Source organism: Sparus aurata, chromosome 11 (genome assembly GCF_900880675.1).
Source record: "Sparus aurata chromosome 11, fSpaAur1.1, whole genome shotgun sequence".
NCBI lineage: Eukaryota > Metazoa > Chordata > Actinopteri > Spariformes > Sparidae > Sparus > Sparus aurata.
This window is the reverse complement of record NC_044197.1, coordinates 7,681,093-7,701,785: the sequence shown is the minus strand read 5'-3', so window position 1 is coordinate 7,701,785 and position 20,693 is coordinate 7,681,093. Positions and strand designations below refer to the sequence as shown.

The 20,693-nt window shown below is 42.0% G+C and overlaps 1 protein-coding gene across 17 annotated transcripts in view; it reads left to right on the top strand.

Moving 5' to 3' along the window:
* The first annotated feature begins 450 nt into the window (after positions 1-450).
* The window catches only part of fryl (furry homolog, like), a 68,796-nt gene continuing 48,553 nt past the window's right edge, over positions 451-20,693 (top strand). For 11 of the 17 annotated variants that reach the window (XM_030434199.1, XM_030434194.1, XM_030434196.1 and 8 more), the window contains exons 1-2: positions 11,802-12,398; positions 14,929-14,994. In XM_030434199.1, the coding sequence (XP_030290059.1) occupies positions 12,170-12,398; positions 14,929-14,994 (295 nt within the window). In that variant the 5' untranslated portion in view covers positions 11,802-12,169. Of the gene's footprint in view, positions 620-5,449; positions 5,538-11,801; positions 12,399-14,928; positions 14,995-19,606; positions 20,405-20,693 lie in introns of those variants that run through there. The other 6 variants (XM_030434201.1, XM_030434202.1, XM_030434203.1 and 3 more) reach the window with 6 other exon arrangements.

The window sequence follows — 20,693 nt, the reverse complement described above, 5'->3', positions numbered from 1 at the left end:
ACAGGAATCTGTTTAAGAAATACCACATAGATAAACTTAAAATAATGTTATTTTACCTTAGAACCAGCCTACTTGCTACTTACTATAAATAGTCAACTCAAGAATATTGTTTTTCATCACGTTTTATTATTTTTAATAATTCAGTTATTAAAAGTGATGTAAAATCTTGTTTTCACCAAACAAACAGCACACAATGTGGCTTTGGCCCTCACCTACCACTGCAGCTGTTTTCCTCTCAGTACCCGCCTGCTCGTGCAGGTTTCGGTGTGCGCCGGTCGAGAAAAAAATTGAACCCGTGTGAACGTCATCCTCAAAGACGTCATCCAATCAACAGGTCGTTTTTCAGGATTGCCACGTATTTGGTGAAATAGAAAGCTGTATTGAATGTAGGCGTACACCATCTCAGCCAATCGCGTTCAAGGAGGCGGGACAAAGGGGCTGCCGACCGTTCCCACAGTCGAGCTCTCGCAACGCCGAAACAGACAGAGAAAAAAAATCACACCACTACGCAAATCCTTCCAATGGAGGAGGGCCAGGACGTTGAAGCTTGTTCGGCAAATGAAAAGAACGTCTGCAAGCTAGCTACCTAGCCCAACTAAAGGGAGAGGAAACAAAAGTTGTAAGTAATGTCAGCTTCACGTATATTGAAGTAACTGAGGACACGGCGGATGCTATCTAATGCAGTAAACGTTGTCTTACGTCAAGTTCCGCGATTAACTTTGCCGTTGAGGTTAACGTTAGCTTTCCAACTGAGGTACCAAATTTGGCTGCCGTAGCATGCTAAAGAAGGAGTTTGGCTCCTCTGCTAGTGTGAGTTAATCGCCTAGCTACCTTGCAAGTTTATTCGTAGGTTCCTGTTGTCATTAGTTTTATGGCTGGCAGATAGCTAGCTGGACTGTTGGCGTTGCTAATGTATTGACGTCAATATGCTGAACGTTAAACTTATAGTTGACAACTGGCTGATCAGCTAAATCAAGTTGCTGCTGCTGCTAGCTAGCCCCCTGCTCAATATTAGCAGTTTGCTCAATACAGTATCAACACCAGGCTAGTTGCTAACTAAAAGCTACCATGAACGGTACCTTACTTTGTGTTAGCCAATGTTAACGTGGCCAGTTCAGTTTTTGGTCCTAGTTTTGTCTTTTTAGTAAAACCTACTCGTGTTAGACAACAATTGCTATGTTATGTGAGCCTGCAGTATCGAAATAACCACGCACTCAGTTAACTCAGTGATCCTAGTGTTTTTAATGCACTAGATTTATCTGGGGCAAGAAACAGTGTGGTAATCCTGAGTTATTGTCATCGATTTAAATGAGCAACTTTGACTGTGTGAAGTCACACTTAAAAACAATGAATGCTAGTAGGGACTAAGAAATAACATGCCACGCATGGTGGTTCTTGTGCATTGGCACAACTGTCAGCTTTGCATCAAGCCTTCCTCTGAGGACTTCATTCTCCTCGTCCTGAGTGCATCTGACACACAATGAAGCATTTGTTCGTTTTCTGTAGAGACCCAGGCAGTGGCACTTAGATACAGACAGACAGGAATCTGGTCAGTCTGCTGTGTGTTCAGAGACATCCAAACTATTTCAGACGAGGGCACATTGACAAGAAGAAAAGTCATTCTGTGTCCACTCATGGGCCCACATGAGGCTGGGCTGTGCTCTGAGTAATGCGAACTTTGCTGTGCATATTTGCATGTGAAATTCTAAAGATTAGTCTGATTTAAAAGAAGATAAAACTAAGTTTAAGTTTAGCTCATCTAATAGTGTTTGATTTTGCTGCAGTGTAGCATGTCAGATGACCGCTGCAGTGTAGCAGTGAAGTGGCACATATAGTTTAGGCATCTATTACACAAGACTGTGCAATGTTTTGCTAGCACTGGCACACTAGATCATCAGTCTTCACAACTGGCTGATCCCCCTTCGTCCCGGCCAGGATAAGCTTCTGATGGCCGTACAGAACTTGTACATGCTCTAACTAGAGGGAATCCCCCCTAGATTGCAGATAGCTATCTGTCTGTGATTATCTGGGGCATAATTCCAGTGAATTAGTGTGTTTGGTTTAATCTGGTAAGATATTAATGGCATTGAGGAGTATGGGGATGAAAAACAGAGCTCTGAAAACTGCCCCCACGGTGGCCCCCTCGCTAAGCTGCCCCCTGCAAGGATTTACTGTTTACTCAGCATTTCAGGGGTGGCTGCAAAAATATGATGTAAGTTGATTTATTTAGGGTCATGTGGTATGTTTGATCTCTGCAACAGTGATCGATTTCTGCACAGTTTTTTGGTGTCTTCTATTCCTATCTGCTACTTGTGTTCTCCTGAGTGCTATGTCTCCTCTGGAGAAGTAAACATAAATGGTCCTTCTGTAAATGAGCTTGAAACATTTATGTGGTATAGTTCAGCACCTGCTTCTCTGACCTTTGACCTCTCAGTGTTGAACAAGGTTCTATGTGGGCAGCTCCTGTAGGAAATCATGATTGGCTTCCTCCAAAACCATCTGAGCTCCATGCATCTATGTGAAAATCAGCTGTCACCTGTTTGGCCAGGTTACAGGAGACGACCCCTTATCTTAATCTAAACCTAGACTGACCAGTTTGATCCAGGTGTGTGTGTTTGTGTATGTAATTGTGTGTTTGCATTTGGCTAAATTATTAACTGGACAACTGAACAAATAAAACTTTGAGGAAGCATAGTTGAATTTAGCTTAACTGATAGTTGCTGTCCAGTATTTTTCCTCAAAACAATTCTGTACTCTATCCTCATTATGGTCACATTGCCCTGCACTGTGCATTTAACTCAACCAGAACTTCTCTAGAGCACTTTTGCTGTGTCCTTTCATTCCGTTTGTCGGAAATTCACGCGCTACAGTGAAAGCTTCCTGTGAAATGGTGAATACAAGAACATTCATTAGCTTGATATTTGTTGAAAGTGTTGATGTAGTTGTGAAGTGCAAAACAAAAATAATTAAATGTATCCAAAGTCAGGTAAGGAGTAAGTCAGGGAAGTATTGTCTTAAGTGATTTTTATTTTTATTTTTCTATGTTTAGAGGCAATGAATGATGGTTGTGTTGTGTTGAAAAACAGCAGTCGGTCACGGTCTCTCTGACCTTCATACAGAACACATCCAGAAGTACAGTGTGCATTAAAGTACAACATCCCTTCCTCTGATTTACATGGAAACAGACATTCTTTTCATTGATTGCACTGAAAGATTTGGCGTAATGTAGCACACAATAAGGACTGAGTCTAGCTAGAAATAACCTATAATTGAGCCCTGCTGAGGAAGATTATCCTTGGCTTTGGGAGAGAGGGTTTGGAGCATAATTGATGTTTGGGTCTGCCTGCGCCAAAGAAACCACCCTGTCTTTGCCCTCAAGACGGCCTCAGCTGCGTTTCTGCCATGTTTAGATCCATTGACGGTGCATTACTGCTTCATATTTTTCTGGCTATACATGTCCACGAGGGCAAGATAAAGATAACAGGAATATCATCTGAAATATGCAAAGAGCTGTTTGTTTATGCACTTCCCTTCCCAGTCGGAAGAAGCCAGTAATGTTTCCGCTCAAGAGGTAGTGATTACGACAGGGCCAGGCCTGTCATTTGGAGTTGGAGTGAGCCAGATATAGGCTATTCTCTCTTAGTCCAATTTACTGTAACGCACTGCCTGTTTTTGAACTCAAGCAATCCCAAATTCTATTCAAGAACAGTGAAGACATTGCATTTTTCATATGCATTTTCACATGTGACTTTGCTTGATTTATAAGGTGAACTTGAAGGAAGCTGCACAGAAATGTTGCAGGCCACTGGAAGTTGATACGTAGCAGAAGGCTGAAGAGAACACCCTGAAATGAGAAGAGACAATCTTGCCTTTGTCAGAGATATCTCTTATTTCCTGTACAGCCTATCAGCCTCCTATTTGCAGCATCCATACGGTGTGCTGGGAATTGCAGGGCGATATAAGATGAGGCCAAGTTAACCATTGATCAGAGATCAGTTCCGCTCTGCTGACCTTTAGCCCTTCTCGCGTGTTGCAGTCACATCAAAATGTGCAATGTTTAAACTCCTTAATCATACACAGGTCTGCACCAATTTGTTTGATGAATTAGCAAGCCATCTTAAGATATGAGGTATGTTTCGGCATGACCAGAGAAATGCTCGTGTGGAGGGCTTAAATATAGAGCAGGAGCTTAGTGTCGCATTCAGGATGTGCACAGGGTTTGGCTTACCCTTCTGCTGTGGTCACACTTTTTTCATTTTTTGGAGTCGCTTACTTGGAACAGGAAGTCAGATGTATTATTCACAGGTCTGTCAGCGTGAGAAGCGAGTGATTGCGTCTGAGAATATTATTTCACTGTGTTTCGCAGTAGGTGGGATGAAGACAATGCGTGGTATGTTAATGTGACATGACTTGCGGGCCATCAGGGTTTTTGTTATGTTTTGTTTTGACTTGTTGTCTACACTGACCTGTTCTCACCATCTGTCCACACAGTGCTAGTGTGGAAGTTCTCATACCTCAACTTCTCTGTCTGGCTGCTGTGTGACTCAGTGGCTTCTTCTTCCTTCCTTTGTTTGACTACAGTTTGATAATGGGTAGAAGTTTCTACTCTTTTTATACTTACTCTTTTTATTTATGACAGACAAATGTCACTGAATTATGCCTACCCTTCTTTATTATGCTTTTAAAAAAGTGAGGAATAAGATACATTCTTCTCTGACAATATCAATGATTGTGTGACTGCAAATGAGATTACCTGCCTATAAAAGGAGACCCTTTCTGCCACTTTGTTGATAAACTGGAAGGAAAGTACAGTTTTGGAGGCTCTGATCGCTTATGTAACTGCCTCTTGGATGTAGTGTGTAATCTTCAGATTATTACTCTGCTCAGGAAGAGGTTTTAATCCTGTCCCCAGCACAGAGCAAACCAGGCCGCAGCCAACATCACGTCAACCTATCACTCTGCTGTGACCAGAGTCTGCCTTCACAGCGCTATCCTCATACAGGATGTTGTTCTGTGGTTCAAAAACTGTTTGAACAAAACTTTAACTCATCAATGCAGAATTTAAACTCTCAAATGTTGTGGAACTGATGCACACAGACAGCTGTTTCAAAGCCATTATTTGTGTTATTATTATTATTATTATTATTATTATTATTTATGTCGAGAAGAAAGTTTGAAGACAGTCAAACTCTCATGGTTCGTAATTGTATTATTGCTAATGTGTTAATGTTATGTGACCAGCCAAAGGTTCAGGGTATGATCATGTGTGTTAAAGCGTATGACTTTCAAGTACACATCAAGGCTGGCCAAAGTTGAACTCAAGATGCAAATCTGCCTAAATGTTTTTCTAGTTTAGCGTGACTGTACACCAATTTCAGGTTAAAAGAGGATATTATTGTAGTGAGTAAGGTGACTGACTCAGGTGATTTGTGTCTGTCTGTTGTTACAGGCATGGTTTCTGTTTCAGATTCTTGTGCAGTGAACTCGTGGACCCTCCTTTCTCTTTCCAGACGCAGCCCCTGCTCTATGGCCTTAAGGTACGTCACACAGGTTTAGTCGCTAGTGTTCCACTGTGTGCTGTTGTTTAAGTTTTACAGAAATTGAAAGCTAAGTAGTGTGGGAATGAACAGGGTGTTGGATTAATCTCGTTGTTTGTTTTGCTGGATTCCGAAAGTAGCAGTGGCATAAAAGGAAGAATTTTCAGTCGTTTCTTGCTGGCATTTAGCTTCTCCCTGTTTGGATAACTTCACTTGTATTCTGTCAATAAACCTTGTCCATGCAGCATTCATGAGGTGAAGAATGTTTCATTCTACTTTGCCTGCAGATGTAAACGACTTCTATTTCTGACAAAAGTGTCATGTTCATCTACACATTCTTCTTGTGTGTGAAATATATATTTATCAAACCTATAATATAACACAAACACGAGAAGCGGCTTGTTTGGCTCATACTCTTGTCATAGCAAAATAACAACTGTAAGTGTACACACGTGTTTGAATAACGTGTAATTGTGTCAACGTTATGACTCTGTTTCCCTTTTAAAAAAACAAACAGCTGAATAAGAAAACCAGTCCTCTGAAAATTCAATATGAAAATGAGATGATAACATTATCATCTGATACACCAGCATTCTGTAGTTCACTTCCCTCACAGTGCACAGAGCGAGAAAGAAGTGAAAGAAGTGAAATGTGTTTATGTTACATTAAGATAGCATTCGCAGTACCATTGATTAATGAAATAAAAACAAAACAAAAAGCAAGAAGTAGAATGCCTCACATTTATTAACATCACATGATGATATGCCTAGTTAGCTATTCCGAGCTGATGGCAGCCACCAGATAGAGCTGTTGTAAAGAAGATATGTACAGGAAGTGGAGTTTATTTTCTTTTCAGTTTTAGCTTAAAGCTTAGATTTTAGAAACAACATTTCGAAAATGATAAGTGGATTACCACAACAGTCTGAACACGATAACACAACAATAATATGGTCGATGGTCCACCCGAGACCGTGAACATGGGCTTATGCAGTGGTTTTGGGTGTGTTAGGGATATCATCAAGTACTATAAAGATAACTGATAAGTTGCAGGGTTCTCCCCAGAAATTTTTAGTATAGCGGCGCACCGTCAGTCGGGGGGGGGGGGGGCGGGCGCTCGTCACTGTCAGTCGGGGGGGGGGGGCGGGGTGTCGGAGATGCTCGATCGTTCATCGCCGTCAGCCGGGGGCTCGTCGCTGCCGTCAACCGGGGGACGGACGGACGGACGCTCGTCACCGTCAACCGCGGCAGCCCACAAACACCCGCTATAAAGCAGCTAACATTGTTGAGTATAGCGGCGCTGACCTAGCCCTATAGCGGCGCAGCGCCGTTGTTCCACCGTCTGGGGAGAACCCTGAGTTGGGACACCAAAGGTGAAGTGAGCCCTTAGTGCTAGTCAAATTATTTATGCATTAAGGGCAGAAACATGGTCCATGCAAATCCAACGCCTGGCCTAGTCGGCAGGAACACACACACACAGTGTTCACTCAATGTGAGCTCATACGCACAGGTGAAGGTAATTAATGTCAGTCCTCAAAGGGTCGATATAGAGCTAATCAGAGGGTTTCCATGACTCCAGTAGTAAACAAACTTGTTTGTGGAGAAATGTGCACCGCTCTAAATACTGCGTAGAAGGAAGGGTAAAAAAGAGAAGAGGCGATGTAGCATGAAATCGTGTTGTGTTGCCATTATGTCTGCATTCACATTGATATTTCCAACTCTCAGCATCTCAGCTTTACTGTCAGCTTTTGTGACCGCAGTATTCATAAACCAACTGTGTTATTCCGTGTAATCTGTACAAGGTCACAGGTAGAATACATTGTACCATGTAGTGTTGTGCAAATTATACTGTTAAGTTGATATGTGTACTGACATTTGTCATTTTTAGACAAAGAAATAATTCAACAAAAACTGATCGGTTTGTTACTCTGGTTGGAATATAACCCTTAGAAATAACACATAAGTTTACAAATGTCTGTGGTTGAGTCATGTTGCTTAAGCAAGTTACTAAAAGTTGTATAGCTGAAGTCTGGGGGACTAGCGCCTCCTCAGAATGGTGATTGTTCAGGACAGGAAAGAGGATGGTTTTGATGCAGGGTCTTGTCGGGTCACATTCTGACATTCTTCAGCAGTGACAACCAAGCTCTCTGTGGGCTGTCTCACAACTGTCGATCAGGACTGGGCAGAACCAGCTTGACGTCTCTGTCCAAGCGTCTGTGTGTTAAGCGCTGCATTTCTTGTTCCTCTTTGCAAATCAGAGATGCCTACAAACTTAGCGTGCAGATTCTCAGAATTGAAAAGTCAAAGTTGATGGACACAGCAATGTGCAGTAATCAAACAGTGGCTGTGAGGAACAGAACGTTTATTGTACTTGCAGCTAGCAATTTGATCTGATTGTCTGTACATGTAATTGATGTAAACTTCTATAGTATGAGAATAAAAGTATTGATTTATACTGTAAGCAAACCATTGCAATATCTCAAACTGACAGCACAGGATGCAATACACTGAGTGCGAAAGAGTGACAGACATATGCATGTCTTTCAAGTGGTGTGTTTGTTGTGGTTCACACTGGTATACAGTACACATGTACACTGCTTCGAATATACAAAAGTTATAATTTGGGTTGGAGTGAATATACACAGTAGGTGTTATCAGCTGAATACCACAACGATTTAATTTAGGAGAGCAAGTCTAGGTAAGTAAGTAAGTAGGTAGGTAATTTAAATGCATTTAATTTGAAACAGACAAAATTAAGTTAGTATGACCTTTTTAGCTTGAACAACATTATCCATATAGAGTTACACCAAGGCAGTCACACACACTTCTGTGAAAATTTAATTTTATGGCTTCATAACTTCAAGTTACACTTGATAGCTCTGCACAGCAGGGAACTTTTGTAGCCTGGAAAGTGTGGTTTCTTGTTGCACCAGTAGAGGGCAGTGCAACATTGTTTTGATATGCTACTTACCTGACATGGACCTCGAACTGTTTACTGACATCAAGTGGTGGAGTAGCATTTTCAGAGATGTATGCATACCCAGACAGATCAACATAACTGTAGTAGAGTTATGCTGACCAGCCCCCCCCCCCCCCCCCCCAGCAGAACGGACTCTGACTTCTGGGCCCCAGCCCACGAGTTTTCCTGTTTTCTCCTGCTTGAAAGCAGAACAAGGCAGAGGCGGGTGGGACCCAGAATGGCATAGGAACGCTGCACATTGTTCCCCGAGCTTCCTCTTCCACATTCCTGGGCTGATTGGGATCTAGGCCTCCTGTGCAGGAGCATTGTTCTAACTCAACAGCACCACAGACCTGGCCCCAGCAAACCACAGCTGCCTCCAACGGCCATTGTGGTGCTAGGGCCGGGTGATGGCTATCTTTGCCTCATCAGTCATCCCTCTCTCTCTTTCACTCTGACTCATTTAGTGATTCTTACCAGGATCTGCTGCCTCAGCCCCTTTGCATCTTTGCTTAGGCCTCAGTCTTGCACTATGCCAACAAATGTCTCTGCATTGCAACTTGAAGCAAATTTTGATGGATTTTTTTTGTCAAGATCCATTGGGGAATAACATGAGAGGACTGTCACAAGTTCTCTGTCTTTTGGTGTACATAATCATGATAGGCAAAACATCTCTTTGCAGTAATTTTGTGGAAAGCTTGATTACCCAATGTAGTTTTATCTGTAAAACTGAGACTGCCATTTCATACCTGTGTACCCTGTGCTTTTGACAGGAGGCCTAAAATGTTTATTCCTGTGTGTTAGCTACTTTCTCTGTAGATTATGAGACTTAGAATGAATTTAGCAATAAACAAATGTATGTTTATGAGTACAAAAGAAGTGCTTCCCATTTATCAAAGATTTGACAGCTTTGGACCAATGGAGTGAGTCCAACATTTTGCAGAAGCGTTGGTGAGCCAGCATCCAGCTCTAACAAGCTTTCTGGTGCTTTGCCATCAAATCTTGCTGAGCGTTTTCTTTTTTTCCCAGCAATTTGGGGCTTGTCAGTAGATTTTAAGAATTAGTTTGTGCTGCTGGGTTTGCTTTCTGTCAGCTGGCCTCTAGGGGGCAGAGTTTGTGCCAAACTGCTGCACTGTATTTATCATTGCATTCTCCCACTTTGTGCTTACTCTGCAGGCAAGGTTTGGTCCTGTATAAATGTATTTAAAAAAAAGTGTAGTTGAAATAAATATATAATAGTTTTTTGTACTGTATTTTTAATTTTTTTGTTAGAAATTACACAAGGAAAGAAAAGAGAGAGAATGTTTGTTTTTTTTTCCCTCTGGGGCTGTGACATCGTTTGTATACTGAAACGGTTATATCATCTCCCTGACATTTTCACACGCTGCAGTAGAGAGTGTACGCATTTCCTAAATAGGCTTCTGACCACACTTGCACACAATGCATTTTTCTTTCCTTAGGATCTTTATCAGAACAAATAGTTCTCTATGAAAGAGATTGTCACTTTGCCATATCTGAAATAAATTGTGAATAATTCTTTTGGATCTTATGAAATTGTGCTTTGAATATAGTTAAAGCCTATTAAAGCATAATCTAATCTAGTCTACTGGGCTCACCACTAATGTTATATACAGCTTGGAATGGTTTTGATGTCTGTTTGGGAAAACCCATCACATACAGTAGAGTGAGGATGGAAGGCGTGAATGTGACCAAACATATCATGAAACTTAACTCAGTGAGTTGTCTGTGAACCTGACTTCTGCCCGTGTCATGTCTGATAGATTTCCTAGGCATAATACACAAATCATTCAACAAATGTCAATATTCAAGGTCCTGAACAAAATTGTATGCCTCAAGAGACTTGTATGGCTTAAGTTTTTCTTTCAGATGTCCCGCCACTGTAACTTGGGTAATTTAGTTGCATCCTTGACTCAACCTGACAGCAAATACATTTCAGGAAACCTCACTCCATAGCTAAGGGCTACTTCATTAGTATAAGGCAACCTGTTTTCTGCTGGCAAAGCATTAATAAAAATGGAGAAGGCATCACTTTAATCCACACTGTTGATCTTGGCACTCACACCTAACACTGCTAGCTAGTTGCTAGTTCAGAGTCACTTCTGCCGCCAGTTTGGCTCCACCCACAAAACATGTCATCACTGTAGACAAACTGGTTTTCCGTGCATTTTCCGTTTACCTCTGTTTAGTTCACCACCTAATAAGGAAACGTATTTATTGTAAAGTTGCTGTAGGTGCCACTTTCTTAACCAGCCTCTTGTTTACTTTGGTTCACTGCTGTTTTGTTTAAGATAGAAAATGAACAGCCCAGGTTGTATTTTAGTGGGTAGATGAGACTCTCCAAAAACAATGACTTAAACAAGTGTTTTAATGCCCATTGGATTTTATAGCACTACCAGCTCGTTTTTACATTACGCTCGCTTAATTCAATATTTGAAATCAAAATACTTAATGGAATCTTTATTAGAGTAAGACTTATAGCAAAATATGGCAATTTGTGCTGTTTTGTATTGCTCATTTGCTTTATAGTTGCTGATGAATCAGCAAAAAAACCTACCTTAAAGGTGTTTTTAACAGTTTGCTGCACACGGGTGCTACAGTCATCTCCATTTTTTGTGGAGCGTTACAGCTTTGTGTTGCTATTGATGACTGGCTATGAGCAGCAAATTGATGATTTCTTTAGGCAGTGAGCGTTTATAAGAGTCAGCAGCGCAGCGTAGTCCCTCTCACCCCTCAGCCAGGGATATTTGGACGGGTTTGAGTTTGCTGCAGGTACTGGCTGTGCAGCCAAGCAGAGCGCAGCAGTCTGTCATCACTCTGTACCACAGACCCCCAATACTTTGCTCATTCTGCTTCTCTTCATAATAGCTCAGCACAGTTGTGCAGAAGTGAAAGCAAGTAGAGGGTGGTGCTATAAGTAAGCAAGAAAGCAAACAAACATTTGTGTTTGTGTTTCAATGCTTACAAGTAACACCATCCCGGCAGCGATAAGGAGCTATCAGTAAACGCAGGCAGGCAAGTGTAGCCCCACTCCGCAAAGCTTTCCTACAACAAACTCAAACCCTCTTATAGAGTCTGTCAATCTTCCTCCTCTCTTCTTCTCTTTCACTGGTGAGCAGCCCAGGACAGCAGGGTGTGGCCTGCGTCATCTCTGTTGTGATTGGCTGGTGGCCCAGGCTTGTGTTATCTCCTGTGGAACATGTTCTAGACCCACCCCAGATAGTGCCTGGCACTCCAACATAGCCCTGCCCACTCACAATTACATCACGACACATGAAAAGTGCCATGTCTGTTTGCTCTCTCCGCTCACTGTGAGCAGACAGGTAATGTTGCAGCGGAAGAGGTTTCTCACTCTGTCACTTTGGTTAGCTACAGTAGGGAGCTTCTTCTCGACTCGTTAGTCCAGACAAACAACTTAAGAAAGCCTGACAGTTGGTGTCTATTCTGGTCTGTAACGGTCCAAACACATACAGGCCCTGACAGTGAGTGGATGTGGAGCTGCTACATGTAGGTAGCAGCTGGAGACGGACAGGGACTGTACTGTACCGTCTGCTTGCTTGTCTGCAAATGGGGCAGAGGAGGCAGACAGGTAGTTTGTATAGGAGAATGGTATGCCAAAGGCTATTGGACTACGTACCAGAGTGAAAGACAGTGGAACATGGAGTTTCTGAAGAGCCTGGTCCCGGCTGTCATCTCAGGGGAGGGGCCCATTGATCACAGCGGAGCAGTGCCCAGGGATACGGGCCCACGGCTCCTTAGCATGAAACGACTGGGCCTGTTAGTCATGGGCCAGACCATTGATGAGGATCCAGAAGATCTGATGATAGTGGTAGAACCAGGGACCGGCTCCTCTAGGCCTGCCCGCAGTAACCGAACCCGCCTCAAAGGTACAACTGACTCACCTGGATATTGATGCAGTAATACCTGTATTGATTTTGTGTCATCATCTTGTCATTCATAGGTGCTTTTTTAAAGTTACATTCTTAGTTTAGTTTACAGCTTTATTAACACATAACATAAGTTTTGCTTCCTCCCACCCCATCCACTGTATGTGTGCATGCTAACATGCACAAACATACACTGTTTAGAAGCAGTATACCCTATGAACACTAGGGTTGGGCAAGTGCCTGTAATTTTCTAATTGGTGGTAGTTGGGGTTCTAGCCCACCAAAGCTCAATTGTCAAAATGTCAGAGATGCATCTGTGTGCTGTGCAAAGCTCATACTATATATACTTTAGAGACTAAAATGCAGCCTTCACATGGCCTTATAGTGCAAGCTGCATTGATAAAAAGATTCAATATCATCTTCTCAAAGTGTGAGGTAAAGTGAGGTGCAATTAACGTACATGACAGCCATGAACTGATAATAGTAACAGCACAGCATAATCGCTCTGATCGACAGCTCATCATGCTCTTTATGTTTTTTAGGATAGTGAGGCCAACCCCCTCCCCAAAATGTGACCTAACGGCAGTGCCACCAGACAGCTGTGTGGCAGCTTGTGTTGTGGTAGTCAGATGTGTGAAGACACACTACACTGACTTAAAGGAGAGTAGAGATTGTAACCAATTGTCGTTTAAAATCTAAATGGATGACTGCAGAGAATTTAAGATTTTTTACATAGTTTATGAATAAAGTCAATAAAGACAAAGTATTTAAAACTGGAGCAGCATCGGCAACGGATGGTCATCTCTTCAATTGTCAGAAGTAGATGTGATCAGCAATCAGCAATTTAAACCTTTACTGACTAATGACTACCAATATTGAGAAGGGCAGTGTTATTGGGAATGAACCCACTAATGGGGCTTTTCCATACACATGTGCTAGCTGGGCTTGGCTTGGTACGTCAGCATATGGGCGACATCATCATCATTGCAATAGGCTGCCCATTTAAAGGTGTGCCTTTTTAACTGATGATAAACTTTTCTTGATTCGATGATATTTAAAACCAGCTGGGCCGATCCATAGCTGTGATTAGTGGTCAAAGGAGTGGCTGTAAAACCTGATCCTTCCTGCAGTATTTCTGAAGAATAGGGGTGGGAATCACTGACTAACTCACAATGCGATTCAGAATATGTTGCCCACAATAACAATTATATCACAATACAGCGAGTCTGCAATAATCAATACATTGCAAGACAATCATCTAAAGATGCTTCACAATATCCATCAAACTAAAGAATGCTAAATATTTTGTCCCACCACCACTGAGGAATAGCTGCTAACAAAGATCTGTATGTATTCTTCATGATTACAGTCCCCTGTTACTTTGTCACTTAAAAGCTTTAATTAAAGCAGCCACAAAAAAGTGGATTTCAGCACAGAATGGCGCAGCCAAAAGTGCCAATGCGAAAGCCTCAAAAGACTCATTGCCTATACTCCTTTCCTTTTTTTGGGGGGGGGAGGGGCTTTTTTGCTCCTTTTTTAGAATAGTTTTGGTTTCTCTTACTTGTGATTTGGTATCACTTGCTCTCATTAACCCAGTTGCCAGGAGCAGCAGGCAGACACTTATAGTAAAGCTCTTTCAAACTGGCTTCACCTCACCCACAGCACCAAACTGCAGAGTTAGCAAAACATCTAGAAACCTAAAGACTTGAATGGTGTTTTGCTGGGTTTATTTTGTACATTTATTCTCACATGACACACTTGCCCTGAACCACTGGACCCCTGTCTCGACTATTGTGTGCATCTCCGCCCTGTTTAATTTATGCAAGCTTATGTCACACTGACCAATGCGCACATACTTTGGTAGTGATGTCATGATAGAAAGCATTATAGGAAACTCGAAACAAAGCTGTGATGCAGGTTATATTTTGTAACGCCAAGTCATTCAGCAAGTATTAGAGGACTGGTTTTGGGACCTGCCTACTGTGGAGTTTGTAGCTATTGTTTGAGAGTTGAGGTTCTGAAGTATGCGTTGTGCTGACAATGTTAATTCTTTAATGGTGGTCTACTGTTGTGTCTCTGGATACAACAGTTAAAGGTTTAGTACATGTGTGTACACATACGAATTATGTATGTGTGCAAGCAAGCCCGTTTGCATCAGCAGGTGGGGTGATGACTTGTCATCTGTCTCTCAGTACAGCTTCTCGCAGTTCTACCTGTCAGAGCATGCTTGCTCCCTGTTTGCTTGTGGCTAAAGCATGTCTGAGCTCTCCCTTCTGCTCTGTTCAAGACAGCTAGCTGAACTAACCCACAATAACAATTACATTTGTTTAATTCAGAGCCATTGCAAGCTGTGATGGTAAAATAAATGTTTTGTGGCTTGGCTCAGCTCAGGTAACGTGTGTTTGTGTGTTCAGCTCAAGCTGCTGGTGATGGGATGATATTCACATCAAAAGACAATGAGATGACTCCAGTCTATATACTGAATTGGGGAAATTGTTTTCAAATCTTTCCTTTCTTTCTTTCCAACTAGGAAACATCCGACATATTAGAAAAATCTCCTTTTTTCAACATGCTGGTGGTGGCAAGGGTCACAATGGTGAGTTTTGTAATAAAAGAAGTGGCACAGTAGTTGAGGTAAGGTGGTACACTGGTGTATTCATACTTCAGGGTAATTTTCCCTGTGTTTCAAACAGAGCTGAGTGCCACTCCCTTGTTGCAGAACTAGCACGGCCTGGGTTGGCTTTTAAGGTGGTGCTGCGCTTTTCTTTTAGTCATTTGTCTTTCTTTCACACAGTGACATCAGCCAGCTGCTGGATGTACAGCTGAGTTTTTGGGAAGGGTTTGATTGGGACGGTATTTGGTTAATGGGTGCAGCAGGTTTCCTGTTTGTGATTTGGGAGTGTTTGGAGCATGTGACTGAGTGTGCACTAGTGGGTTGTACTTCTGTAATGTAAGATGTGCATGTGATTTCTGTCCTAACAGTCCATAGGGTGTGTATCCTTTCCAGACAGCCAGGACAAACTTATTCATCGAGTTTCTGAAATGGTCCTTGGCCAGTCGTAGTGAAACAAACCTCATAATGGTGCAGCTCAGTACAGATTCGGCACTTAGTGGGAATGTGGTGTCAAAGTTGGGAAGACAAATGCCATGAATCATTGTTAGTGCTCTTACTCCAACCAGCTCTCCCAATAAATGCTCCTCCATAGCGAGCAACTTTAAAATTGCTCATTTGAAGAAGTCCTGTGAGAAATGAGCTGACCTTTTTGTACCTGTGTGACGATGAGTTTTAATTCAGATTTACCTGGTGCTCTGCACTGTCATTCCATAGATAGAATACACTTCTGACCTCAGAATGACTCTGTGCTGGAATGAGTTGCCTCTCATGATTTCCCTGGCAAGTCTGAGAAATGACTTTGACTTGGTTTTTAGTTTGTGCAGGGTTGAGTTACTTATAAAGATGTTTTTTGTTAGAATACAGCTGCCTACACAGAGCAAGGCAATCTAATTTTGATATCAATTATGATTTTGGCTTTCAGGAATTATGAAAACATGATAACTAAGGCAGAACCATGATTATGCTGCATTCAGTGTTGCACTGTTGTTTGTGTTTTATGTTCGGTAGTCTGGTATTTAATGTGCATTTATTGTACTGTTGCTTGGAGCTCAAATTATCAATGATATCGATATAGGAGTACATATCGATTCTGAATATCTGAGATGGTTTCCATCCTCCATCCGCAGTATTGATAAACCTGTAACGGCTGTGCCTATTCCTGACAACGAGTTGGGACAAACAGAGCTGCAGTGCCCACAAAGGGCCCACTTGGCCTCACTCTTCTGACTATGACCATGCGTAAATTATCTCTGATGCTTTTCAGCTTAACATGCAGTACACAATCCTTGTTTTGTTATCTTTAAAAGGTGCAACATGTAAGAGTTGGCTACCTCTTGAATTTATTTCAAAAAGGGGGCAGCATATCACACACTGATATAATACCAACTGCTGCTAACTGTAGCTGGTAGTAAACTCAGTTAACTGTGTAGCTTGCGGTCATATTAGCTGACTCTGCCTGGACATGAAGCTCGGGGCTCCAGGGAAGTGTTGGTGTTAGTTTGCTTAAACAAAAGTTCTTGCATATTGTTATTTCAGCTTTTTCCCATGGCATTGAATATCAATATTTTTAAGGTATTCTATCAGAGTTAGAGCAGTCTAAAACTGCCAAACAGCCGAAATGGATGAGAGTTGCATTTTAGCAATTCTACTTAATAAAATGACATCATACACATCATAAGTTAAATAAGTCTTTATAAATTGCATTTATTATATTATTTGTTGTTATTTATTTGTGTTATGTCATTTGTTTTCAGGTGAATTTTATATATAGTTCAAGGAAATTTGCTGTTAAAAGACATGTTTATTTTAGCAATACATACCGATTAATAAGTAATCATGTAAAATAATCGTGATAACATTATTGGCCAAAATAATCGTGATCATGCCTTTTCCATAATCAAGCAGCCCTACAACCACATAGCATTAAACTGTGGACATTGTCCAAGAAGAAATCTGGCTAAATCAGTATGTACTCACAAAGGTTTGAAACCTAAATGTGTGAGATTTGTGTCTTGATAATTATTGGGAGGAAAGTATGACATAGCTGGTTGACTCAGGGGAGCAAGTGGAAGTGAGGAGCTGTGCAGGTTGCAGAGTTGTGCTGCATACCCAGACTGCTGTGATGGATCTAAATGGCGTGTCCTCTGCAGCCCAGGCACTACCGGGAGGTCAGGGATTGAATTACAGCTCCTATCGATTATTGTTCCCACCACTGCCCTTCAGAGAGGCCAGGACAGGAAATGCATCCTCAACCCTGTGGGCTCCTGGGAGGAGCAGCTCCCCTATACTGTCTGCAGTCAGAATGGTTAGCTGTCAGTCACTGCTCCCACTTTGTGAATGGAGCAACTAGAATTTGCCCTGGTCGTGCATTTAGTTGAGATTATTTGATCAGTGAGCTCTTTCCAGGAAGTCCGTTATGATGATGTTTATTTGAAGTCCTCAACTTACGTCAGCTCTGTTGGACAGTAGCTCTCAGGAGTATTGTTCCCAGAGAGATGATGTTGTCAGTTATTCCTCTGCATTCCTTAAACAATAAAGCTTGTTTACAGAAAACAGTGACTGCAGACGTCTCTGCATGTTTGTATGTTAACTGTTTTGCTGATAAGGATGATGTTATGAACTCTAATTCTGTTTTTGAACATTATGTATAAACTTGAGGCTTTTGCCTTCCTAGTACTGCCCCAGAGCTTTAGCTAAAGGCTTTAGTGTTCCTAAAACGTGTTTTCATGGTCCAGTGAGTAGGATTTAGGGGTTAGAAGTTACAGAAATTAAATAAAGTATTTGTATGAATTAATGTAATATTCATTATATTTATCTGTATTGTGTAATTACCAGAAACTTTGTTTTTCTTAGTTTGGATTGAGCCTTTTATATCATGTTTTTAGTCCACCATTGCTGAATCCAAAAAATGTTTTGATAGAGGAAGAAACTGACAATTGAAGCAAAGAACAATTACAAAATGCCAAAGAAACACAAATGTGCATTTTTAAACCAAAGCTTTGGCTCTTGAGTTGACCACAACGTTTAACATGGTGTACATTTAAAGGTACACTGACTTTTTTGGAAATGTACTCTCCTCATTCAAATATATAATGTGTAGAATTCTGCATTAAGATGTGTGCTTACATTATCCAAAATGTTTCCAACAGTGGTTGGAAATTCAAAGTTTATTCAAAGCAGCGGTGTGTTTCATTCGGTCGTCCGTCACTACAAGGACACGGTCACATTTAAGGGTGTGATGATCTTTCATACATTGAGGAAGGAAGTGAACATGATTAAATGGAAGGAGAACAGACTTTAATATGTGACCGCGTCTGTGAACATTTCTGTCTGAATCAGATTTTCATCAGCAAATGGTGACTCTACTTCACATCGTCAAAATACAAGCTACGTCTTTGTTCTGATTGAGAGTCTCCTGGCGGCAGAAGTTACATAATCTCAGCAAGATTTCCCAATTGGCAACGATCTATCCTCTTTTTCATAACTGTGTCCAAAACTTGCAAGATGTCATCATATTAAATAAAGCAACATTTATTCATGTAATTGCAGCAAATGTACAACGGGACCGTAAAGAATCTGTGCTTGTTTATTACAAGGCAGAGTCTCACAGTGGAAGCCTGCATCAGGGTAGCACCAGCCAGAGCTTGACAAAGCATTTGCTTGTGTTGTGTTTGTTTGCAATGAGCTCTGCCTCATTTTGCATAACTTGTGTAGTGGAGGACATGTGACAGAGAAGAGACTGAGGGCGAGAGAGAGAGAGAGAAATGAAGACTAAACTTACAGAAGACAAAGAACATTTGTCTGTCCCAGTGCTCTTCCCCCTCCGAATATTTTGTTAACAAACTTAATCTTGCGCTTGACTACAAATTGCTTCATGTCATGTGGCTCTGTTTTTAAGTCTGTGCGAGAGAAGGAAGTGCTGCCGTCAACACAAGATTAAAGTATCGGATGAATTGGGTGTGTGTTTGTGTCTCTCACACAAACACACAGTGAGCTGTATCCTCACTAATGTAGTGTGGTTTGTTTATCGTTCTGTGAGTTACTATGCCTGGTAGCCTTTGGACAGAGCAGTGATGTAATGCCCATGACTCCAATGGGTGTGAACGGTTAGCTTAACAAATAGATTAGCTATGATCTCTTGCACATCAAGATCCGAGATTAGAAATTGTTAGAAAGTACCAGTAACACAATGTTAGGGTCACATGTCCCATTATTATGATGTATATGATGACACATATCTCCAATGCTTCTTGAGTGCTGTTATGGTACTCTTTACTTTGTTTTGAACCTGGGAATATAATGCACATGTTATTTAGGAAGATAACAATTTGATTATTTTTGAACTAAGATCTAAACAGGAGTAGAACTACTAATTTGGGTTCAATATATCCTCCCTTTCTTTCCTTCTCTCTCTTTCATCCTCCCATTCTTTCCTTTCCCTCCTACTGCAGTCAGGGATGACGCATCAGTATTGCTGTGGAGCTTACAGGAAGTGTCGTTTTGATAGGCCAGCAGAGAGGCAGCACAGTAGCAGCTCTGACATGCGTATGCATTGCTGAACCACAGCCAGGGAACACTCGCAGCATTTTGATGACATCACCCACACACTGTGCTCCCGCCTCCCTTCTGTTTGCTGTTGAAACAAGCTCGCTCTCACTCGGAGAGAAAAGAGCAGGCATCAGTAAAAGAACAAGAGCTGGCTCGGAAGAGGAGGGGCCGCCCGTGAGCGAATGGAGAGGGAGAGACTGCTTTGGGGGGAGGCGGAGGGTGGCTGACGCTGCTAGTGGGCTAGGACTGGCACACATACACACACAGGAAGAGAAGAGGAGAGGGAATATTGCAGTGCATTGTTAAGACTTCTATCGTGTACTGTTCTTGCTGCTGTTTTTCCCCTGTCAGGAGCAAAAGTTCTCACGCAGTTTTGTCTTTCGCCTTTCTGGATTGTTCCGTGCTGAAATGGGGATGAGGGACTCTGTGGATTGGCAAGTGGGCAGCAGGCGCCGGGGTGGAATACTTCTCTAACTAGCCAGGCTATGCTCTCTCTCCTCCTCTCCCAGCGCAGTTTCACTCCTCAGTGACCTAAGTGGCAGAGGAAACAAACACTTTTTGGGTCTCTTTTCCTCAGCAGCTGCTCATACTGTCATTCAGGATGATGCCTTTAACTAGCACCTGTGGAGGGTAGTGGAGAGGCGCCACAAATGTGAGAGGTTTACGTTTTTTTTGGTGAAGAGTGGAACGTTTGGGTTTCGTGACATGAAAGTGACGGGAGCCGTGTAAAATTAGTGCCTTCTGGTGAAGCCTAACTTTTTGAGAGCCGCCATGCTGAGCCTGCAGGATTCGGTCTTCTTTGAGATCAGCATCAAATCTCTGCTGAAGTCTTGGAGTAGCAGCTGTGAGTACCTTGCCAAGCTTGCACTCATGTTTACATACCACACTTGGCCACCAGACTTATCTACCGCACACAGCCAGCAGACCCCTTGCAGCATTGTACATGTTTGCATGCAATCCAGTCCATGCTTGGAGATTTCCTATCTCCTCCTTGTAGAAGAAAAGTGGTTATTAATGGAGTTGTCAGGATGACTGATGATGTTTAGTCCAGGTGTAGCCAAGCTTGTTTGATGTGAATGCAGGTTGCAGCAGAGTCCACCCTCTTCCTCCTGCTCACCATCGCTATACTGGCT